We start from the raw sequence: 25826 nt of genomic DNA on the forward strand, positions 1-25826 counted from the left end.
GCGTTTCCTTACTTGAATGATAGGCACCACCATCATCCGACAGTGCTGGATGGCTGGGAGAAAACACACATCAAAAGCCACAAGAACCTGTCGTCGTCGTCGAAACTATGTTGCCGCCACCGACCGTTATTCTTGTTCTCTCATGGTATATGGGTGAAGTAATTAGTTTGTGTCATCCCCTGTCGGGCAATACACCGCACCGATTGCATCCCATTTTGTACACATAAGAAGAACACATGTTTTTAGCTTTGTAGCCTTAACCGTATCACCTCCACAACCACACAACTTTCCCGACTACCACCTACAACCGACGACACGCAGGATGCATGATTGTTACTACAGGATGATGTAGCTGACTGAGCTGGACGGTGGTGGCCGTCGCGTCGTCGTGGTCGTCGGTGTAGTGCCGTGCCATATCAATCTTACCTAATAGACGGCCTTCGTTGTGAATCTCCAGCTGCCAGGTCCCGTGCGGTGCTTCGCCCCATGTGTGCACCGACATGAAAGGCCACTGATTGAAACCGGAACGAGATAAATCATGGGATCTGGCGAGAGAGAGAGAGAGAGAGAGAGAGAGAGGGGAGAAAGCCGTTAGTTAGATTGAATCATATAGGAACAGTGGAGCAGTTACAACAAAAATGATCATAACATTTTTTATATATTTTTTATTCGACTCATATTTTGCATAAGTGTGCTCGTGCCCAAAACAGACAATTTGCATCATCAGCTTACCGTTTTGACTCCAGCCTTGCTTTTGAGAAGAGCTTAAACAAAATTCCTTCAAAATAAAAAAAAATGCGTAGAAATAAATTGCCTGATTAATTTTGTGCCTTCGGCAATGTTTAGTGAAATCATTCACATTGGCTAAGTGAAAATATTTATAGGGTATTGGTTCCCTTATTAAGCATTAGGCTCCCATTTTCATCCTACATAGAGTATTGAAGAGTTGTTCGTTTTGTTTCTTATTTTTGTTTGTTAGAAGTGAGCACGCATGAAAACAAAAGGAACGGAATCAATCTGTGCCGTAATCGCTCGTATTCTAATATGGTGAATTTGGGAGCGGGAGATTACTCATGGCACTCAAACCCTATACACTGTTAAACATTTTTTTTTCAAGAATAAAACTTAAAAATATCATTTTTTAAACTGTTTTTTTTTTTTAAATGCTGGTGCGAAAAACTAATGTAGTATAGTGCACTGTGAGTTATGATATAGAATTAATGGACAAAAAAGTTATAATTAAAAAAAATCACTAGTCAACTTAAAAAATTTAATAAATAAATGAAAAATGAAAACAAAATCCCTAATCAAGAAATAAATTTATTCAATTTCAAAGTAAGTGAAAAGAAGATAATTTTTCAATGTCTTGGTTTCTAATGAAATTTTATCGTTTATATAGGAATAGGGGAAGTCTCACACAGCTTTGGTTTGTTTGTATTTTTGTGGTTTCTGTAGTAGCTTGTGATTTTTTTAAGATGTTTGTAGTGTTTTTTTTTTCACTGTTTCTTTTTCTAATTTTGTTTCTTCGTGATATACTCTGGAATTCTCTGGACAAATTCCAAATAGGTCATAAACCAAGACAACTAGACATAAAAATGTCAAAGAATTGTGAGCTGTGAGAAAACTACGAATTCGGCTTACGACGTCATGCTTTGTTAATGTTAACTATGCGGGGAATCAAATCAAGGTGCATAACATGCTCATGTTCCCCAATTCCTCAATTTTTAGCGGTTTTTAATAGAACTTTATGTGGTTTTAGAAGCGGAAATGACTTTACAGCATTGACATTCCGAAAATTGCGCTTAAATATACTGCGGATTAACCACACGAATGATTATCAAGTTTGTTTTCGCATGTTTCCTAAATGCGATATTTTTTTTGTATATGGGGAAACAGGCATTGACGAATTTCGTTCCAAATCGTATTCGGAGTTGGCAGCACCGTCTCAGATTACAATGAAACTTTCTGGGTGTGTAGACCAAGTTTAGACAAGCTACTTTGCATACTTAGGGTCTGTGTCAATTGGCGAATTAAAATTAATTCTCACTTAAACTTGACAGTTCGATAATTATTTCCTTAGGAGAACTGTCAACACTTAAGAACTGTCAAATTTAAGTAAAAATTCGCCAATTGACACAGACCCTTAGTTTCTCCAAAATTTATCTAGACTGACTTTTGAATTGGTGGTAATTTGTACACCACTTTTACGTCTCAACTGATGTGCAGTGAAAATGATGTGATATCACAAGAATGTTTTTGCTGTGTGTCCAATGTCCATATGGAATTCCATAAAAAAAACTCCAGAAGAAATTCCTTAAAATGATCCTGAAGAAATTCTCTAATAAACTCCTGGAGAATTTCCAGAGAACATATTGGAAAATTTACGAATGAACTTCCGGAGGAATTCCAGAAGGATATGCAGGAGAGAAATTCCCGGAGGTATTCTAGGAGGATCCTCAAATCAGTCCCGAAAAGAGCTTCTGGGGGAATCTCGGAAGAAGTTCTTAAAGGAATCCCAGAAAGAGTTGCCAGAGGAATCACGGAATTCCCAATGGAAACTCGCGAAAAAATATGAGAGGAATCCAGGAAGGAGTTGCTGAAGGAACCCTATAAACATTTCTTTATAAAACCCCTTGAAAAAGAACCTGGAAGGAGTTCCCAAAGAAATGATGGAAGGAGTTTCCGAGGAATTCAAGAAGGAGTTGCTGGTGGAATCCCGGAAAAGATTCTTGAAGTAATCCTGGAAGGAGCTCCCGGAGGAATTTCCACAAGAATCGTGGAGGGAGCTCTTGAAAGAATTCCGGACATAACTACTGGAAAAATCCCGGCATTCGTTCCTGGTTAAGTCCTAGAAAAAGTTCTTGGGGGATGCCTGGAAGGTTTTCTAAGATGAATCTCAGAAATAATTCCTGAAGAAATTCAAGAATAAACTGCTGTAGAAACCTCGCATGGAACTCCTGGAGGAGTGCTGGTGGAATCCGGTAAGGAATCCTAGCAAATTCGGATGGAGTTCCTGAAGGAATTCCATGAAGAATACCTGAAGCAGTCCTGGTAAGAACTTCTGGAGGAATCCCGAAAAAAATCACGGGTGAAACTGCTGGAATGATCCCAGCAGAAATCTCCAGGATCTATGAGAGGAACCCGGAGAAAAAACAGGATTCCTAAAAGAAACTTCTGCAGGAATCCCAGAAGAAATTCCTAGAGATATCCCGGAAGGAGACTCGGGAGGACTTCCTGGGGAAATTACAGATGGAACATGTTAAGAAATCTCTGAAGAAGTTGTTGGAATAATCCCAGAAGGTACTTCCGAAGGATAAATCACCGGGAGCATATGATGAAAAACTCCTAGGCAATCCCACTTTTTCAGCCTGCGACCCACTTTCGAATATTCTAGAATTTAACGACCAACTAGCATGTATTTTTATAACAAATGTAATTTTGAAAAATTTCGACTGACTTTTTAAATAAATATATTTTATCGAATGAAAGCGAATTAATCTGAGTGAATATGAAAAATACGACAAGTTATCAGCGCCAAGCAACCACTACGAAGGAACACGCAAAGGGAGCAAAAAAAAACCGAACCAACTGCGACCGCTTTTTCTCATCGGTCGGATGGCTTGTGAAGCAAACTGACTGATGAGCATTCATGCTCACTGGCTGCGGTGAGTGTGAAGATGCGGAAACGATTCAGTGGATTTAATTGTTGCTCAAAACTTGTAAATGTAATCACTTTGTTGGTATGGGAATGTTGTACGTGGCCATTATAATCGAATTAATTTGAGTTTATGTCATTTGCACTGTAATAATGGGATAAAAACCAAGTATATTCATTGCCGTATACGCCAGCGAAGAGAATGATTCAGAGAGCCACCACGCTGCTGAACCGTCGTTTCTCACTCTCAGTAATACATTTGATTGCACATGCTCCCACTTGCTTCTGAAAAATCTTAGCTACCGCTCTGGGTTGAAAAGCGCCGGTCAAAGAGGAACCAATTTTGCATCGTCGGGAGAAAAACGCTTCATTTTTCAAGCACTGCCTTCATTAGATTACGTATCACTTAATCTTACAAATGTTCTTTTCGTTTTTGCGAAAAGTCGAAATCAGGATAAGCTGCCTAAGGGATCAGTTTTAATCAGTGCTGAAAATGTCATTTCGCTATACATATGTAGATTCAATCACCTACAGCTTTTTTCAGATTCAGGAGCTGAACCTGAAAATATGATATATGAAAAACTTGTGTGGCTAGACCAGTTCTACAAGAAAGTCACGAAAAACCGCTCTATCTGCAATGTTGAAGGTAAATGTCATCGACTACCTTCGAAAAATGCCAATTGATATTCATCATGAATGACACTGACATTAAATATCAAAGCGAGAGCGGTTTCTCCGTGACTCTCTCGTAGATCTGGTCCAGCCAAACAAGTTTTTTATATAGTATATGTTCAGGTTCAGCTTCTAAAATGAAAAGTTTTATTTTTGTGTTAAATGTTGTATTTTAACTTGTAAATATTCCCCTAGTATTACTGCACATTTATAGGGCTCTGGCAGAATGGAGGCTCGCAATCCTATTTCGATTGCCAACATTCAGGCCATTTCGGGCCGCGATTGAGTACTGGAGATGTAAGCCTTTCCCTGGCACAGACTTCAAGTTATAGAACTCTAGTGATTAAACCCGAATCGAGATGCCCCCTTAGGATTAGAAAATCCTAGACAAAACTCAAGCTATGAAAGCAACTAATGCTGCGAACGAAAGGCAACCTGCCAGACAAAATACGATCACAGGATTGACTGATGGACCAACAACATTTATGAAACCTCGTCATCCTGTCATCGGAAATAGTTATCCACTAGGGTAACAGGGCAAAATATATGTTCTGTGTTGTATTTGTTCAATTGTGATGTCCTAATTTATTACGCATTTGTAAGGTTCCACTACAATATGCTATATTTTAATATGCATTTGTAGTGCTTCATTATTTTTTTCGTAATACTGTACGTGATTAAATCTATAAAGATTTGTCGAAATTGCATTTCCAGCACTGGTTCTAAAGAACACATTATCTTAACAATTTGCACGTTTCTAAATTATAGAAAACATATAATTAATGCGAAGCCCATGAAGATATAATTGCAATTTTATGCTTCTGCCGAACTTTAAAAATTTCCCTTAAAATGAGAGAAAAGGAAATACATAAAGTCAAATTTGTATCTTGTCTTGTCGTGAAAAAATGTCTAAGACCACCAAACAGATCAGATTCGAAATGCTATTCGTTATTTACGACAAATGTTTACCTACTCAAGTAGAGTTTTTAGAATTATATTACTGCTAGATGGTCAGATAAGTCCTTTTTAAATGTTAAATCAGATCCTTCATTCACACTTATTTTACATTTTTTTTATTGACATAATTTTTCAGCGGTTCTTATTTCTGTAAAATTTCAGATTATCGGAATTCATCTAAATTTTACCGTAGTTCGATAAAAATAAACAAATAATTCGGTGAAGTTTTATCAAAGTTCGTTGGTTTCTCGTCGGAATTTAAAAATTTGATGCGGATTTTTGTTATTTATTTTTTTTAGAAGTTTTAACTGTTGAACTTGGCGTGTAAATCTAACTCAAATGCAATCTGCAAGCAACTGCTTGGACCTTTTTTTTTTAAAAAAAAACAAGGAAAATCTTAAACCTGAAGATGAAATCTCATTGTTTCAGATTTAATATTCAATATACTCCTAATATATCAATATACTAAGACATATAATACAAAAGTTAAAAAAATAAGAAGAAACCTAATTCCAATATTTTTTTTCTGATTTTGTAAGTGCGTAAGTCATTTAAGGCATGTATTATAATATCGTCAAGGCCTTAGCAACCCAGCAAATATCAGCGTGCGACCCATAGTTTGAGAAACGCTGCTTTAGGGCATCAACCGAAGTGCCTTCATAATCTTCCCGCGATCTGATGAAACCAACGTCGATCAAGAAGTTTTGGTTGATGACCTAAAGAATGAAGGCTGGTCAGTGGTCATCCTAAGCGCTAGTGTAAACCGTAGTAGCAGCAAGGAGTGAAAGAGTAACGAATGGATACTACCTTGGTCTAGTCTAGAGCTTGGTTCAATCGCCTTTTTTTCACTCACTCAATGGAGACGCGCGGTTTTTCACTTTATCAATGTTTTTCTTCGAACTACAGGGTTCGTCACTTATGCGCTCAAGTCTTTTCGCTACATTACACCGTCAAATGGGGGCGCACTATGATGCAGAACGTACGGAATCGCACTTCTGTTACCTATCTTCGGCTGCTCAACGTGAGCTGACATAGCCTTATTCGTTCATGCTGTTAAAGGAATAAGGCCACTGCGTGCAATGAGCTGAAGTTTTGTAATTACCCAAAACATTAAATCCAACTCTATCGAATAATTCGTTTCAAACTTATAGTTTTGTTTAAATTACACTAGTTTACAGCATTTTTGAACTCGGTAAGCTGATGATCATTTTTGGTGTAGAATCATGCCCTGAGTTCGAAAACGCGAAAGAAAAAAATTACAGTAGAGCGAAAATTTTTTCGACTTTCCATACAAGGTTGATGATTTGAAATCGATTTTTGTTCTATTTTTAAGCAAAGTCGCTCAATTCAAACATCTCATCCTCCGTAATCAATGCTCCGATTGAGCTGAAATTTTTACTGTAACTCGCCTACATATGATATGCCAAATAAACGTCGAGAAAGAATTTTTAAGTTGGTTTATTCTTATTGAAAAAAATACATTTCTTCAAAATTTTTTGGGAATTTTACTAAAATTTAAGAAGATCGTCCCTAAAACTCGCCAATATCTTGAATTTCATCAATCTGACGCACAACCTGTATTCAGATGATCGAAAGGTATTGTATTCAGCTTTTAATTTATGGAAAAAGATTTAAAATTGGTTGAACAAAACGTAATATATTTGAATTTTAGTAAATTACATATTTTTAAAAGTTGCAAAACTCGATATTGACCTAAAACTCAAAAACTGTTCTACTTAAAAATTTTTGAAGGTCAGTTTCGAAATCAGCACTAAATTGTGCTTCAAAAATTTTGGTCGTTGACAGAAGTTCACGACTTTCGTTTTATTTTGTAAACTTGTGTTATCTATGATTTTTTGCTTAGGCCTTTTCTGAAAATAATGCTCGAGTCAAAATGGTAAATCGATTATGTAAATTGTCTGTATTGGATGTGCAGAATGCTTATGCAAAACTTGAGCTGTTCTTTGAGCACTTCTTCGAAATGGGAGTTGACCCATTAGTTTCTACTACTTCAACCTGAACTGTAGAATTTCTACACTTTTATTGCATATTTCCCCACTATGCATCAAACGGTCGAGAAAATTTCACTGCGGAGAAGTGTCTTCTTGATTGCTCACCTGGGCGTCAGCAGTGTGACTCGGGTACCGGACGGAGAGGTCAGGAATATTTGAATATCGCCCCGCCGCTGGGAGGTCAGCGTTATTTTGGCTTGCACGTGTTCCAGATAGTTGACGCCCTTGCAGTGTTCCACCACGAGCTGCAGGGTCACTTTGGTGCGAGGTGGAATTTGCCTGTCATGGTGATCAAAGAAAAAAAAAAAAACGAAAAGCGAACGTTGAAAGTTAATATTGTTCCTGCATGATGGAAAAGCTCGAGTAAAGTAAAAAAATGGATAGCGATGAACGATACGTACTTGTCCAGATGGGGTGCGTTGATTTCGCAGATTTGCTGCTCCGGGACGGTTTTCCACGTCCGTGCCAGTTTGACCATTGCGGCGGCGTCCATCAGACCGTAACCGAATGAGTGCGACACTCGCCGGCCGACACCGTTTTTTGACCACGTTGGATCCTTCAGATTGCCCGGTTTCGCCGTACGGACCACTAAATTAGAACGGCGAATGGAATTGTTAGGAGTGTGGTGTGAAAAAATGGGTGACTATTTGCATTCAATTCTGCGAACTGCTAAGTCGCGCTTCACGATTGAATGCAAAAATTTCATTTAAAACAGTGGTTTGCAAAAAAATAAATATCATAAATTTAGGTAATTTAAGAATGTGTCCAACTCAAAAAGTATAAAAGTGCATAACATGTTTTGGGTGGAGCAAACGCTCTAGTAAAAGTGCTATTTAAACTCTTTTACAGCCAAAATTTTTATTGGAGTCTTGAGATAAGCAGTGAGACGGGCAAGTCGAGTTAAACGTGTGTTGAAAACTATTCAAAGCACATAAAAATAAAAAATCCCACAGGGTAAGAGACTCCATTTTGGCACATAAAACGAATAAGATAATTAATTGGTTAACATAAAAATATGACTAAGAAACAAATCTGTGATACGGATGACTCTTTTTTCAGCATTTTGAAAAATAAATGCCATATAAAACCGGTTGCAAATCACTGATTTATGAAACAACGGCACAGCATCCAAATACTTTGCTTACCTACGTGCTGCAGATCTCGCCACGTGAGGTTAGGATTTGCCTCCAGGACCAGAGCGGCTATTCCGGCTGCAAGTGGAGCCGATGCTGACGTCCCCGTGTGCGACGACGTACACGAGTGGTGTAAATCGGTTGTGATCACCTGCTTTTCATTGGTGTTACCACTGCTATAAGTGGTCGCCAGCGTAGAGCTGCACATTTCCGAGAACCTGAAGCGAAACAAAAAAAAAACAACAGAAACCACCATACATATATTGACTGTTCACACCTCGCTCTCTAACGAGCCGTATTCAATGCTTACCAAGGCACCAGTCCTTCCTGGGAGGCACTCGAAATCGACAGGGTCCAGATGGAGTTGGTGTACCCGTCACAGTTACAGTTGTCGTGTTCCCGGCCACCGTTTCCCGAGGCCCAGATGAAAATGGAACCCTTTCCACCGCGCCCCTTCCGGACGCCTTCGATGAACGCCCGGGTAGCCATATCGCCCGGACCGTCCACGGTTTTCCCGTCGTCGTCCGGTCCCCACGAGGCACTGTAGATGTCGATATGTTGCGAGTTCAACCCCAGCGACTTTGCTTCCACCACGTCCGTTACGTCACCGTCAAGCATCCGGACACCGCCAACTCGAGCACCGTACGCGATGCCAACGGCACATTTGGAATTGTTGGCCGTGGCTGCCACCTCGCCAGCACACCGCGTCCCGTGTCGGTTCGAATCGGTGAGGTCGTAGTGCGGCATTGGATCACCATCGTTTCCGTTTACGTCGTACGATGCTTTGGGGTCCTGTTTGGGGCGATAGAAGAATCAAATTTTCAGATTTTTATGTTATGCGATAGAAGAGTGGAAGGGTTTGTTTTGGCTTGGGCTAACCAAAATTGTTGTTGGCATTTTACGATACACATCGATGCGAATTATTTTTTGTTCAGTTGGTATTATGCTGTACCAGGTACTACAATAGTGCAGCGTTTCTTAACCTATGGGTTGCGACCCACTGGTGGGTCGCGGAATGATTTTTGATGGGTTGCAGAAGTAAAACATTTTAAAATAGAAAAAATCACTGAAAATTCCGCTGATTTCTGAGATAATCCAAACTTTTACAGAAATCAGAACAGCTGAAAACACTGTAAATTAAAAAAAATACTTGATTGTGTAAGAATGAGTGCTATGCACGGTAAATTTATCGAATCCTATGAAAGTGATAAATTGAATTTATTAAGAAGGTCAGTCCAAATTTTCTAAAACAATCAAAAGTGGGTCGCAAACTCAAAAAGTTTGAGAAACTCTGCAATGAATACCTTAAAACTTGCTAAGACAATAGTAGGTAAAAATAACTCAACATGTTATCCTTTTACAAGCGTTTTTATCATGGAGCGTACAATTTTATAATTCCAAGTTCCATTTATGCCTTTCTCGTACACTAAATGTACTGGAAAGGTTATATGTTCACTCTAAAAATGACTATTTGATAGAAAGCCCGGAGAGCCGATTCACATATGGTTCGAATAGGCCCAGCCGTTCGAACCGGCACCCCAGGAACGGACCAGATAAACTGATAAACGGTAAGCAGGAAAACAGTCTCAGGCCATATCTGAACCGGTAGTGTTCCGGAACCGGTTCCGGGTGTCCCACCGAAAGTGACTAAACATAAAAATGAACCAAACCCACACATGTGACACATCAAATAGCGGCTCTTTAGATAACCAGATGAACGGTTAGCAAGAAAATAGTTTCACATAATATTGGGGACAACCGGTAGTGTTCCGGAATCGGTTCCGGGTGTCCCGTCAGAAGTGGTCAAATGCAAAAAAAAAACAAATCCATACATGCGACACATCACATGGCTTTTCAGATAACCTAATGAACGGTTATGCCCGTGTAGCTGCCGGCTTAGAATAGCCCTACGGACCACCTGTTCCGGGGATAAAAGTCCTCCAAACAGGTTACCCTAATCCAAGATTTCAGGCAACCCGTGCTGAGGGATAAATGTTTGAGTGGGTTTAAAATATGTTAAATCTTTCACGGAGCCCGTAGCATGGGGAGAACACCTTCTCGGGGTGCAATACGGCCAGGGATGCCAGATGGTTTAAAAAATCTGTATCACTCTTTTCAAAAATCTGTATCCCAATAGAAATTTGGAACAAAAACCTATATCCCATATAAAAATAAAATGCCCATTCTAGCTCAAAAATCTGTATTTCATATAAAACGAAATTTGTATGGAAGCTCAAAAACTTATATAATGCAGATAAATCTGTATATATGGCATCCCTGGTTAAGGCGAAAGATCTACCAAACCGAACACAAGTACTAACTGTTTCTACCCTTATTTTAGTAATCAAAGGAACACTTTGATTACTATTTCATTTCACACCTTGTTGAAAGTGATATGTCACGGTTTCAGATAGCTCAGTGACACGCATTGTTGTTAACATTTTTTGTAATAGCGGCCCCAAAATGTGCTGATAAAATGATATTGGGCCCGAAATATTTCTACAGTCATTCAATGCTGATCTATAACTCAATTGATATATAGGGGTGCCATTGGTGTGGTTGAAACTAGGAAAAATAGGTTAGTATTCCTAATATTCCACCGAATAGAATATTAGGAATACTTACCTATTTTTACTGATTTAAGGCAGTAAGGACTAGGGTTCCTATGCTTGGTAAACATCGGTATCATCTCTTGACTTTTTAGTTAAGGGAACTGATTTTGATTGAAAAAGGAGCGTGTTGAAAGAGGCACTTATCAATCAGAATTCTTCCTTGCTCTTAAATTAAAAATGACTACTATAACAAAACCGAATATTTTATAACTTCTAAATAATGATAAAGTAATTCAACATGCACTATACAAACGACACGGGATATACCATAATAGATCAAATAACGAACACAGTGGTTATCTCCCGGACAGAAACTTGAAAAAAACTTGATTAATGATCAACAAGTAAAACGATTTAAGACCACATTAGGGAAAACCAGTAGTGTTCCGGAGCCGGTTCCGGGTGTCTCGCCAGAAGTGGTCAAATGTAGAAGGCAAAAAAGTCCATGCGTGCGATAAATCAAATACCGGCATTTACAATAACCTGAAGAACGGTCAACAAGAAAAAAGTCTCAGATCACATCTAAGACTACTGGAAGTGTCCCGGGACCGACATGATGTGACATATCAATTCGCGGATTTTTTGGTAACCTGATGAACAGTTAGAAAGAAGCTAGTCTGAAATCATAATTGGGACAGTCGGAATTGTCCCGGAAGCGGTTCTGGATGTCCCGCCGAAAACGATAAAATATAAAATTGAATCAAACCCATGCTTGCGGTACGGTACATCAGATCGCGGTCTTTTTCGAAAGCCTGATGAACGATTAGTAAGAAAACAGGGAATGACCACTACTGGTAATGTTACGGGTTCCAAGTGTCCCACCGGAAGTGTTCAAATGTAAAAGTGAACCAAACTCATACGTGCGGCACACCAAATAGCAACTTTTTTGATAACCAGATGAACAAATAGCAAGAAAATAGTCTCGGATCATATTTGGGACAATGGGTAGTGTTTCGGTACCGGGTGTGCCGCGGGAGTGGCCAAATGTAAATGTGACACATCAAATCGCATTACAGACTACCGGTAGTATTGCAGAATCAGCGTTGAGTGCTTTGCCGGCATTACGAAAGTGAACAAAATCAATGCTAGCGATAAATATGTGTAAGAGAACAAAATCTTGAAAAAACTAAAGGAATCTCATCAAATCACTTCAATTTAGATTACTGAGGTGTAAATATACAGAAAGATGGGCTATAATAAAATTTAAACGCATTGGCTCCGATTTTTTTTTTCAATCCTCTTTTGCGTCTAAAATTACTGCAGCAAGTTTTTGATGCGATTGGTTGCGCCCTCGTGCTCTGAAATGTGGTTAAAATTTGAATGGGATTTAGTATGGAAAATTCCGCTTGCTTGCATTTTTATTTGTCAAATTCTGCATGAATCCTGTAACTAATCATAAATAATAAAATACAGGCTAAAGTGTGCACATTTTTTTTTGTCGATCTGATTGTGAGAAAAGTTCTGTCCTAGCTTGTAAATGTCGTCTTGATATTGATCGATCTCCAGCGATAGTGCTAGTGATCAAACAATCAACTGTTAAGTTGATCATAGCGTCGGAATATATACCATCAAAACAATTCACAAATCGATGATGGCTTTGATAAAATTCTTGCGTTTCTAAAAATATTCAGGATTAAGGAACACTTCAGCTTTCGTTGACAGAAACATCATGAGTGCATACACCATCGATGAGAAAGGCACTATCACCAATATGTGGATTAATGTGGTTTTTTCCGAACATTTTTCTACGAGTTTTTGAAATTTTTGAAATTGCAACGAATCATAAGCATGGGAAAACAGGTTACGAGGGGGAGCGGGTGTTAACAATTGGCCAAAAACAAAACTACGTCATTTGTGGATGTTCCCTAGACTAATTTTCGTAGAGTTTTTTAGAGGTATCCTCTTATTTGTTTGTGGAGCAGTTATGAATGGGTTTTCAGAATGGTTCAGGGACAAAACGTCAAAAGGTCGGATACCAAAACGTCGAAAACAAATAACTTAAGCAAATAGAGAGTTCTCTATTCTTGTATAGGAAACCCATTATTTTAGTTTTTGACATTTTGTCTTTTCGATGTTTTGTCTTTTCGACCTTTTGGCATTCGACATTTTGCCACCCAATCTTCCACCCGAATAACCCACATGTTCTACAAATGTATATGCAACTCTTATATTACTGAATTTGGTCATAAAAGTGTTGCAGAAATATACCTACTAGAAAAAATTCTGGAGGAATTTTTAGATTTTTTTTGAAAGAATCCTCTGCGGAGCTCCAAGGGAATGATCTGAAAACCTTTTAGAAAAATCTTTGAAAACCCCTTTGAGAAATTTCTGAAATGGTCCTTTCAAGACCTTCCAGAAGGAAGCTTTCGAGGTAACATTTGGATGACCATTTAGTGGTTTTGGGAACCGTCAAAAACCGAATACCTTTTATTTTGGTTTATGATGGTTTTAAGAATCTCTTCTAGACTATTTGACTAAATAAATAATACTGGGGTTGTAGTTCAAAATCCTTGGAGGAATTTCATTATAATATTTTCTAGAAGTCATCGTAGGGGGAATCGTAGGCGGAATTCTTGGAGAGAATTCTAGGAGGACTCCTCGGGACAATATCTGGAGGAGTTCTCAGAGGTGCCTTAAGTTGATTCCTCAAAAAAAAAAAAACGAATGTGAAGACATCCTCAGAAGAATTCTCCAAGGATTTTCTTGGGTGATGACTGGAGAAATCCTCGGATGAATTTCTGAAGGAGCAAGTTTTTGAGAAATTTGCGTGAACAGATTTGGGGATCTTCTCCAGGGAATTTCTGTTGCTATCGGCATTTGATGACATCAACGAAATTTGGGGAGGATTTTTTGGGTGAATTTCTGAGGAAATTGTAATAAAATTTTAAAGGTATTATCGCAAAAATAAACCTCCAAAGGAATTTATAAAGGAAATTGTAGTGAAATCCCCAGACGGCTACTCAGATTATCAATCCTTTCTAGAGGAATCCTTGAATAAACTTCTGGAGGAGTCTTTGGAAGAACTTTTAAAAGGGTCCTTAGAATAATCTTTGGAGTGTTTCCTGAAATTATCTTTTGAAGAACCCTCGTAGAAGCTTTCAAAGGACTTATAACAAGAATATCTTGAGAAGAATTCTTGCAAGAACTTAAGTTATTAGAGAAAACTAAAAAAAATCCGCACGACTAGAACATTTCTGAAGCAAATTCCGAAAAAAATTGTTGAAGAAATTTCTGACAAAATCCTTGCATGAAGCCTCGGAGTTTTTTTAAAGGAATCTTAGAACAAATATTTGAAGAATCCGTTAAAAAAATCTTTGGCGGAAACTTTAAGTAAACTTTGAATGAGTTTCTGGAGGAATCCTTGGAGGAACGTCTTAAGGTAATTTGGTAGACATTCTTGATATCAAAAAGTAAAGTGTTGTGATCAATACTATTTTTTCGAGAAAGTTCCAAAAAGTGTCAATCCACCAACATGTTTTCAACGTTCAAAAAATACCTGTTTCAAAGCCTTGTGAATCTTTAATTTATTGTTTATAAACGTTCAAAATTTCATTCATGTCGGTTCACTGGTCTCCGAGATATGAGATATGTAAGACCAAATTAGTAAACAATCGGATTAGTCAACGCACCAAGATCCGAATTTTGAAATCTAACGTGAAATCTATGCTGCTAATAGGTGGTTAGTTGAAAAAAAATATGGGATGTATGTTAAAAATAGATAAACTCACTGAAAATTCATAAAATAAATAAAATCGCTACTCATCAACTCATCTCAGAGCATAATCCTACAGAAATGCCAATTGACGCATTCACGGAAGCATTCTTGGAAGAATTCTTGAAGAAATTCTCGTGAAAGCCTTGGAACTATCACTGGAGGAAATCCACGTGGTATCCCTGTTGGAACTCCCAAAGGCAATTCTGATGTATTCTCTTGAGAAATTCCGGGAAGATACCGGGAAGAATTCCGAAAGATTCTATCCAGAGTGAATAGTTGAAGAATCTCCTGGAGAAATTTCTGAGAGAATCTTTAGATAAATTGTTGGAAGCATTCCCAATGGAATTCCTGAATAAACTCCTGAAAAAACTTCTGGAAGGCTCGGAGTGGTTCTGACTGGAGTTGGTGCGCTAAAAGTGTGATTCTAGTAAGTCAAAAAATCCCGAGAGGATCTTCTGAAGGAATCACAAGAGATATTCCTGGAGCAATTCCTAGAGGAATTCCCGAAGCAATTCCCTGCGGAATTCCTGGCAAAATCTCTCGAAGAATTATTGGATGAATCCCTGGAGGAATATCTTTAAGGAATGCCTGAAGGAATTCCTGGATAAATCCCTGGGGAAATTCCTGGCAGAATCTTTGGAGCAATCTTTGCAAGAATTTCTTAGAAATCCCAAGAGGATTTTTTGGAGGAATTCTTACAGGAATTGCTAGAGGATTCCATGGAGGAATCCCTGGAGGAATTACTGGAGCATTTCGCGGAAGAATACCTGAAGGTTAACCTGGGGGAAGTGCTGAAAAAATTTCTGGAGGAATCCCCGGAGAAATTCCGGGAAGAATATCGGGAGGAATTCTTGGAGGAATACCTGGAACAATTCCTGGAGGAATTCCTGGAGAAATCCTTGCTGGAATTCCTGGAGGAATTCTTGGAGGAATTCCTGGAGGAACCCCTGAAGGAATTATTGGAGGATCCCTAAAGGAATTTCTGAGGAATCCCTGAAAAAAATCTCAGGAAGAATTAATGAATCCCAGGAGGATTCTCTGGAGAAATCTCAGGAGTATGTACTGAAAAAACCGCAGAAGCAATTCATGAAAAACCCTAAATGAATTCCAAAGAGTTCCTAGGGAATCCCTGTAGCAGTTCCTGGAGGATTCCCTGGAGGAATTTTTCAAACGAATTCCTGGAAAAATTGCAGTAGGAATCGCAGGAAAAAAATCTAAAGGAATCCATGTCTGCAGTAATATTTGTACGAATTATTGAAGGAATCCTTGGATAAACTCCTAAAAAAATTTTCGTAGAACATTTAAAAGGAAATCCGGATTAATTTTTGAAAAATCTCTGGTAGAATTTTCTGAAAGAATTCCCGGGAAAAAGTCCTCAAGCAATACTTCGAATGACCCCAGATAGAATTGTTGGACCAATCTTTAGCGGAATTCTTGCAGGAATACATGGAGAAATCCACAAAGAAATTACTGAAGAAATACTTACAGAAATACCTAAAGTGATCTCTGAAGAAATTCCCCGGGGCAATCCCTGAAGCAATTTTTGAAAAGTTCTGGAGGAACCTCTAAAGATATCCCAGGAGAAATTCCCGGAGGAATGTCTAGGGAAGTCCCGAGAGGAATTCTTGAAGGAATATCTAAAGGAATTCATGATGGAATCATGAATACATTCTACAATGCATTCTTGCAGAAATTCCTGTACAACTTTATAAAGGAATCGTGGGAGGATTTCAAGAAGCATTTCTTTGAGTAAGCGGAATCCCGCAAGACGTTCATGGAGGAATTCAGTAACGAGAAATCCCTGGGGAAGTCCCTGGAGAAATTCCTGACGAAAAACCTGGAAGGATTTCTGAAAATGTCCCTGTAGGAATTTAATAAAAAAAATCCTGGTCTCTTCCCTTACACCGGCACCGGATCCCCGACTAGAAAATTATATCAAGTTTGTATCATATTGTGTTATGATGTTATAATATTTTTCTCTAACTTATTATGTTATAAACTAGGTGCAGGGTGATGTTAGAATAACCAAAATTGTAACAAAAAGTACACTGGTCTAATCAAGATTATATCCTATTTTGTTATAATCATATCTAAATTATAACAAAATGTGATAGGAATTTTAGCCGGATTACTGGTTTCTATCATAATTTGATATAATTTTGTTACATTATTTCCAAAATGTCGAAGATTCAAAACTAACTTATAATACAATGAGTTATGAAACAACATTTATAACATAATGTGATATAATTGAGTTATAGTATTTTGAAAACACCAAGGATGTTGAACATGATTATATCACAATGAGATATAAATATCATGATTTGTTAGGATTATGTTATATTTTTGTTACAATTTTCTAGTCGAGTGTATTCCATGAATAAAAATCACAACATTTAGCCATTCTACCACGCTCATTATTTATTTGGTTAAATTCTACGATAAGATTGAAGATGTGCTCTTAAAGAAATACTTTTGCGGATTTCGTGAAAACAAGTTTCATAGTTATAAATCGAATCCTAAATTATTTGCTTCTGGCTACGTCCATGCGACTACTGTATCCGATACGGAATGCTACCTTACAGTTAGTTGGAATTAAAAGGGACAGTACATATTTATCTTGATTTTATTTTACTTACAGGTATTCCACGCACAGGTTCATCTTCTTCCAATATGTTCCAAAAATAGATATAATCCGGGAAAAAATCGAAACTTAATTCATGACTAATTTTCACATCCATATCGAGGGAAAACTATATCAAATCAAACGGAAAATTGCAAATTCCTCTCATTAGCGGGAATCAACACAATAAAATTCCAATTAGTTCTGACACTCTCACTACTGTTTACGGCGTCGGTCTCATCAGATATGTGTATAAATGAAATTTACAGCAGCGGGTAACTGATTGTGTGCCGATCAGGCAATATCCTTTAATTAAATCGAATGTGGACAGGTTGGCATTCAGCCTACAGCCGGCAAACAATTTATCAAGTTTACTCTGCTAAATTGTTTTATTATTGGTTGATTATCGTTATTAGAATGTGAGGGGGCGGATAGCTCCTGGCAGTTCATTTTCTAGTGAAGTGTATAGTGCAGGTGATGTATGTATTGTTCATGACGGCAATTGAAAATATTGTATTGATGCTGCTGATGGATAAAGGATTGAACGTTGTCCAAAACAGATGTTTTAGTTTTGTTCGTGAGATACTAATTTCTTTGTCGAAGTTATTCATAGTATTCACAGAATCAAAAACACGACTAGCTTTAATTTGTTGCGAACTAAATACAATCCTGTTTGCCATTTTGTATTTAGTAATTCATATCTCATTATCATTTTATGTCTATTCCTACTGTACACCAGACCAAGTGTGACACTTGATTTGATTTAAGACAAATCAATATTACACTGTTGAAAATGCTTTGACATCCATGTGCACAACAGAACACGTGCTCGATGAACAAATTGAGATTTGAAATTATGAAAAGAAATCCACGTACTCCGGTGAGACTCGAACTCACGACTCCCAATTCGCTAGACGGGCGCTTCTATTCCTTCAAGCTACGGAGTCACTCGACTATCTCCGTCGCCAGCAGGCCTAGAACTGAACTCGATTCCACAATCGCACATGGTTATCTTCTTTTCACAATCCAAACCCCCTTCGGATGGGATTAGATGAACATCTAACACATTGTCTGTTGTGCACATGTATGTCAAAGCGGGAGAGGAAGTTATTTTTAATTGTCGAGAGCTTCGGGCACTGCCTTCCAATCACTTATTGGTATGGCAATTAGTGTGCAGTCGGACTCTCGACGGGTCGGTCCTCGGCCGACCGAATACGGTAAGGGTGACCGTAGCACCTTACAAATGTCAATTTCTTGATTTTGCTTTGGCTGACCAAGCCATGTGGGAAATTACACTGTTGAAAATGCTTTGACATCCATGTGCACAACAGAAAATGTGCTCGATGAACAAATTGAGATTTGAAATTATGAAAAGAAATCCACGTACTCCGGTGAGACTCGAACTCACGACTCCCAATTCGCTAGACGGGCGCTTCTATTCCTTCAAGCTACGGAGTCACTCGACTATCTCCGTCGCCAGCAGGCCTAGAACTGAACTCGATTCCACAATCGCACATGGTTATCTTCTTTTCACAATCCAAACCCCCTTCGGATGGGATTAGATGAACATCTAACACATTGTCTGTTGTGCACATGTATGTCAAAGCGAGAGAGGAAGTTATTTTTAATTGTCGAGAGCTTCGGGCACTGCCTCCCAATCACTTATTGGTATGGCAATTAGTGTGCAGTCGGACTCTCGACGGGTCGGTCCTCGGCCGACCGAATACGGTAAGGGTGACCGTAGCACCTTACAAATGTCAATTTCTTGATTTTGCTTTGGCTGACCAAGCCATGTGGGAAATCCCATCCGAAGGGGGTTTGGATTGTGAAAAGAAGATAACCATGTGCGATTGTGGAATCGAGTTCAGTTCTAGGCCTGCTGGCGACGGAGATAGTCGAGTGACTCCGTAGCTTGAAGGAATAGAAGCGCCCGTCTAGCGAATTGGGAGTCGTGAGTTCGAGTCTCACCGGAGTACGTGGATTTCTTTTCATAATTTCAAATCTCAATTTGTTCATCGAGCACGTGTTCTGTTGTGCACATGGATGTCAAAGCATTTTCAACAGTGTAATTTCCCACATGGCTTGGTCAGCCAAAGCAAAATCAAGAAATTGACAAATCAATATTGCATAACCAATTATTTACTACTGAAAAACTTGTAATTATGTGGAAGGCACAAAAAAAAAATTCTGTGACAATCGACAAATTGAGAGATGGATTTGTGGAAGAGAAATTAACGTTCTGGTGGGATTTTAACCCACGACTCCATATTCTCTAGACCGGCGCTTTAACCAACTAAACCACAGAACAATTATTGGACACACACGCGGGTGTGTTGTAGATTGGCATCTAAGCTAAAAGAGAGATGGATTTGTGAAAAAGGGAATGTTCATGGTGTGGTCCCGAATTCAGTTTGGCTTTCTATTCCGCAGAATCATTATATGTTCTGTGGCTTAGTTAGTTAAAGCGCCAGCCTGGCGAATACGGAACTAGAACGCGATTCATCTGTCAATTTGTCAATAAGCAACATTCTGCTTCTTCTTATTACAAGTTTTTCAGTTGGTTTAAGACATATGTACCAGCAAATCTGGCAAATATCTACCAGTAAAGGGCGTAGCCAGCTTTTCGGTCAGGGGGGGGGGGGGGGTCAAGCACCCTTAGCAACTAGCTTTTATAACTAAACGCAACACGATGAAATTGAATACAATAATATTATATTCTTAAAGCTTTATTTAACTCTTCAGCAGTCACGCTGTTGTACATATTGTGTACAATACGTTAAAAAAAGCTCGCCCGTTCTACACAAATCAACGTGGTGCTGGTAGCGGTGACCAATTTTTGGAAGATTAAGGATTTTTATTTACTCGTGCATTATTTTGCTCTGATTTTTTTTTGTTAAAGTCTACAAAACATTCATAAGAAATTATAGTTGAACTCTTTTGGAAATTACGAACTCTTTTGAGGACTAACCTAAAACTTTCTGGTTCCTGTAAATTATCTTCCAATACTATTCGCTAGAGAAATTCCTCCAGAATTTTTTGAAAAAATTAAAAAAAAGTCATCAGGTAATCCTGGAGAAGTTCTTGGGTACATTCTTGAAAAGTTGATTGAAGGATCTCTAAAATTTCCGAAGGAACTCCTGAATGAACTTTTGAAAAGAACATGAGAGGAATTTTTGAAGAAATCACTTGAGGTGAGGTGCGGTGCAGCAATTTCTGGAAGATTTCTTGGATAAATCCCTGAAGAAACACCTGGATGAACCCTGGAGCAATTTTTACAGGAACGCCTAGAGGATGGCCTGTAGAATTCCTGAAGGAGTTCCTGAAGGAATCCCTGGAAGAATTTCAGAAAATAAACCTGTAGGAATTCCTGGATAAATTATGGGAGGAATACCTAGTGAAATTTCTGAAGAGATCTCATGAGGAAATCCTAAATAAATTTCTGGAGGATTCCTTGGAAGAAATTCGGGAGAAATTGATGGAGGAATCCCTTGAAAAATTTCACAAGAAATCTCTTAGGGAATTCCTAGAGACAAATGTTAGACAAATTTCTGAAGAAATCCTTGGAGAAATCCCTGAAGAAATTCCTGGAGGAATACCTTAAGCAATATCTGGGAAATTCCTGGATTAAATCCAGCAGGAATTCCTGGAGAAATTCCTTGAGAAATTTCTTGGATGAATTCTTGGAGCAAGCCCTGGGAGAATTCCGGGAGGAATTCCTGAAGAAATCTCCAGAGGAATTCGGGGAGGAATTTCTGGTGAAATTTTGAAAAAAAAAATCCCCTGAGAAATTCCTGGAGAAATTCTCGAAGAAATTCCCGAAGGAAACATTTGTGATGAAATCCCTGGAGGAATCTCTAAAGAAATTCCTGGTGGAATACCTAGAGGAATCCCTGAAAAATTGCTGAAGGTTTTCCTGGAGAATTTCCTGGAAGAATTTCTGAAGAAATCTCTAGAGGATTTCCTGGAAGAATCCTTGGAGAAACTTCTGGAGGATTTTCTGGAGGAATCTTCGAATAATTTCCTGAAGAGAATGGAGAAATCTCTGATTGAAGAAATTCCTGGAGAAATATCTGGTAGAATCCCTAGAGGAATTGCTGACATAATTTCTAAAGGATGTTCAGGAGCAACTCCTGAAGAAATTTCTGGAGAAATTCCTGGGAGAATTCATGAATAAATTCCTGGGGTAATTGCTGGAGAAATTCCTGGAGGAATCTCTGGAGGAACTCTTGGAAGAATAACTGGATGAATTTCTAGAGGGATTCTGGGAGATTTATGTTTCTATTCTATTATTTTTCTATTTCTAAAAAAACCCTTGAGAAAATCCTGGAGGAATTTCTAGCGGAATTTCTGGAGGAATTCCTGGATAAATGATCGAAGAAATTCCTGGAAGAATCCCTGGGGGGAATCCTAGAAGAAGTTTGGTAAGAAATCCCTGGAAGAATTCCTGAAAAATTCCTGTAGATTCCTCCAGGAATTTCCTGGAAGAGTTTCTGAAGAGATCCCTAGAGGATTTCCATGAGGAATCCTTAAAGAGACTTCTGAAGAATTTCCTGGAGGAATCTTCGGAGGATTGCTTCGAGGAATCCCTGGTCAAAGCCTGGAGGAATCCCAGAAAAATTCCTGAGAGTATTCCTGGAAGAATTTCTGAAAAAAATCCCAGAAGATTTTCTGGAAAATTTCCTGGAGAAATTGTTAAAATAATTTCTGAAGGATGTCCAGGAGCAATTCCCGGAACAAATTCTAGAGAAATTGCTGGAGGAATTCCTGAAAAATTCTTGGGATAATTCCTGGAGAATTTTCTAGAGGAGTCCTTGGAGAAATTCGTGGATAAAATCATAGAGAAATGTCTGGAGGAATTCCTGAAGGTTCTCCTTTGGAAATTACTGGAGGAATCCTTGAAGGAATTCCAGGAGGAATCTCTGGAGGAATATCTTCAACAATTTCTGGACGAATTTCTGGGAATCTCTAGAGGAGCTCTGGAAGAAATTTCTGAAAAAATCCCCTGAAAAATTCCCGGAGGGATTTCTAAAGAAATCTCTGGAGGAAGTCCTGGAGAAATCTCTAGAGGAATTTCTAGCGCCATTTTAGAAGGAATCTCTTAAGTAATTCGTAGAGAAATACCAGACATAATTCCTGAAGAAATCGCAGATGGAATTCTTGAACAAATTCGGGAGGAATCTTTAGAAGAGTTTCTGAAGAAAGTCCAGAAGGAATCCCGGAAGCAATTTCAAGAGGAATTACAAGAATTAAAATCCTCGAACGATTTTCTGAAGAAATCCCTGGAAAAATCCCTGAAAAAGTTCCTGGAGGAGTTTTTAGCGAAATTCCTGGAGGAACCCCTGTAGCCATTTCTGGAGGAAAAATTGGAGGAATTCTCGGTGGAATTCTTGGTGAAATCCCAGAAGGTATTCAAAGAGAAAATCCTGGAAGAATTTCTGAAGGAATCCCTAAAGGTTTTTCCTGGAATAACTCCTGAATGAATTGCTGACATAATTTATGACGGAATTCCTTGATAAATTCCGGGTGTAATTCCTGGAGGAATCCCTGATGAAATTCCTTGAAAAATCTCTACAAGAATCCAAGGAGTAATCGCATGCCTGGAAAATTTCCTGGCAGAATGCCTAGGAGAATTCCTGGTGGAATTCTTGGAGGATCCCCTGAAGTAGTACCTGGAAAAATCTATGGAGGAATTCCTGTAGGAGTCTCTGGAAAAAAATCTTGGAGGAATCCCTTGAAGAATTCCTGAATGAATTTCTGCAGGAATTCTTGGAAGAATTCCGGAAGCAATTACTGGAGGAATTTCCGGATGAAAGCCTGAAGGAAGTCCTGAAGGAAGAAGTTGAGAAAACCCTGGAGGATTACTTGGAGGAATATCTGAAAAAATCTTGTAGGCATTTGTTTGCGAACAACCGTCTAGTTAACCCCAAGTTGCGCTAAAGCCCCGTATAACAGTTACGAGAATTACTCTTCTCTCATTTCTTGGTAAATCCGATCGTACACGATCGCAGGTAGGCAGTAGGCAGAGTGATCGATAGATCGATCGCTAAGAGAAATTTTCAAATATAATTAGTGTACCACGAAGCTCGGTTGAATATAGTTTATTTTTTCCAAACCGCGTACCGCAGTGCCGAATTTCTTGTGCATCCGAAAGTTCAAGTGTACCTAGTGTCGAAGGAGTGAAGTGTGGCTCTGGAACTGCATTTTTTGCAACCTTTTTAATACAGTCCACTAGTGTGCTGCAGTCCAGAACATGGTCCTTCGAACCGGATTTAACCGGTGGACATTGGACAATTAAGTTGTGCGGTCGGTCGAAGTGCGCGCGTGGTCGAAGTGGTGGATAGATTCCACAGAAGAGTTGGCGTCATTAGCGGCAGATATCGGCGGCATTGTGCTGCACGTTTACCATTGTTCCTGCGCTGGTGATGTAAAAACGTGGATGAAGTCCACGGCGGCGGCGGAGCATTTCGAAGCTGAAGACGGATTACTGTTGCTGCTGTTGCTGTTGCTTGCTGTTGCTGGGGTGAAGACGGATTACTGTTGCTGCTGTTGCTTGCTGTTGCTGGGGCGGAGACGATCCTGTTGCTGCTGCTGGTCGGCGGTCATTGCATGCGGTGTGGCCAACGGACCGGAGAAACACTTTTCACAGGGAAGTAATTGATTGCATGTTCTGTGGTGGCGTTCCTTGCATGTGGCGTCTCCATTTTGTGGGTGATTGTGGGGCGAACAAAGAGCCTTAATAAATTGTGCAAATTGAATGCTTGAGCGTTTTCAATTCTGGACTTGTGGTCTGGATTGAGTCAATGTGTCCCTGATCTGACGGATTATCTGGTTTGGTTGGTCCCTTTGGTTGCTAGTCCGCTGCTGGTCCTCCTTATCGGCTGTCTTTGGTCGCTTGTCCAGTCAATTCGGGTCGCGTCACTGTGGAACGTCGCGTTGGATCTACGAGGAGCATTCCGGTGGAGTATGGCGATTAGTGAGTGACAAAAAGTGATCAAGTGGACTCCAATCATCAGTTTATTGCACTGCTAAGTTGCATAAAGTGAGTGAATTTGTGAACTAGTGTGACAGTGAAGAACTCGAACGTTGAACTCTGAACATTCAGTGCGAAGTGCAAGCAGTGCTTTAAACTTGATTTCTTTAGCTTGTGAAGTGGTGGTCAGCATGGCGGAAGAAGAAAGTTTGCGGGAGCTGAGTCGTGAAGAACGGCAGCTGAAGAATTCCCTGAAGGCAATTGTGAAATTCGTCAACGAGTTCCAGCGATCAACCCAGGAGAACCAAATTGAGGTGCGGTTGGAGGCGTTGGAGAATGTGATGCAGAAGTTCTACAGTGTACGCCGTAAGATCGAGATTGCCATGGACGAAGTAGATCCCGAAGAAGATGATGAAGACGTCAAGGAAACTGCAGAGGAACGCAAGAACCGCCTGGAAAAGGCAACCGCTACCCGTGAAGCCCAGTACGATGAAGCGATCCGTGTAGTGGAAGAGAAGTACTGTGAAGTCAAGGCTGCTCTAATATCGTTAAGACCGCCGAAGCCGAGTTCTTCCCAGTCGACTGCTGGAGTCCAAGCTCCTGGGGATTTCGGGATATCGAGAGTCAAGCTGCCAGACATAAAACTGCCATCCTTCAGCGGCAAGATCAAGGAGTGGATAACTTTCCGGGACACGTTTCGCAGCCTTATTCACAACAATCGCCAGCTGGCGCCGATCGACAAATTTACTTATTTGCGATCCTCTGTCCACGGCGATGCCCTACAAGAAATCTGCTCGGTGGAGCTCTCGGCGGAGAATTACGAAGTTGCTTGGAAGGCCCTGGAGAAGAAGTTTGAAAATAAAAAGCTCATCGTAAAGGCGCATCTGGATGCGATTTTTTCCGTGGAGCCGTTGCGACGAGAAAACTGCGATGCGTTGAATCACTTGATCAACGAGTTCGACAGAAACCTCCAAATGCTCAACAAAATTAGAGAAAACACGGCGAATTGGTCAACGATCCTTGCGTACATGCTCTGCTCGCGTCTGGACTCAGCCACCCTCCGGCTGTGGGAATCACATCACAACTCCAAAGATGTTCCGGAATTCGACGAGCTGTTGGAGTTTCTGCGTGATCACTGTCTTGTTTTGCAGTCCATCGCGCCTTGCAAGCCCATCGAATCCGAGCAGAAGCGTGCGCGAGTCACAACAACACACACGTCATCCCAATCTTCACGAAAATGCCTGTTCTGTGCGGAGCCGTTTCATCTTCCCTTCAAATGCAACAAGTTCAAGGGCTTGACGATTAATCAGCGGGTAGAGGAGGCCAACAAGAAACGTCTGTGTCGCAACTGCTTATCCGCAGGTCACTACGCAGAAAGTTGCTCCAAGGGTTCCTGTACGAAGTGCGGCAGAAAGCATCATACCATGCTGCATTTCGAGAACGCGCCAACGAGTCCGCGAGCACCGAAACCATCCGT

General features: G+C 39.7%; 1 protein-coding gene across 1 annotated transcript in view; it reads right to left on the reverse strand.

Annotated features, from left to right (window-relative positions):
- Positions 1-25826, reverse strand: part of LOC134290210 (furin-like protease 1) — a 132538-nt gene that overhangs the window by 97042 nt on the left and 9670 nt on the right. The window contains exons 4-8 of the mRNA XM_062857281.1: positions 8740-9221; positions 8442-8647; positions 7698-7884; positions 7402-7575; positions 427-545 (exon numbers count right to left, since the gene is read on the reverse strand). Of these exons, the coding sequence (XP_062713265.1) occupies positions 427-545; positions 7402-7575; positions 7698-7884; positions 8442-8647; positions 8740-9221 (1168 nt within the window). The remainder of the gene's footprint in view (positions 1-426; positions 546-7401; positions 7576-7697; positions 7885-8441; positions 8648-8739; positions 9222-25826) is intronic.

Source organism: Aedes albopictus, chromosome 3 (genome assembly GCF_035046485.1).
Source record: "Aedes albopictus strain Foshan chromosome 3, AalbF5, whole genome shotgun sequence".
NCBI lineage: Eukaryota > Metazoa > Arthropoda > Insecta > Diptera > Culicidae > Aedes > Aedes albopictus.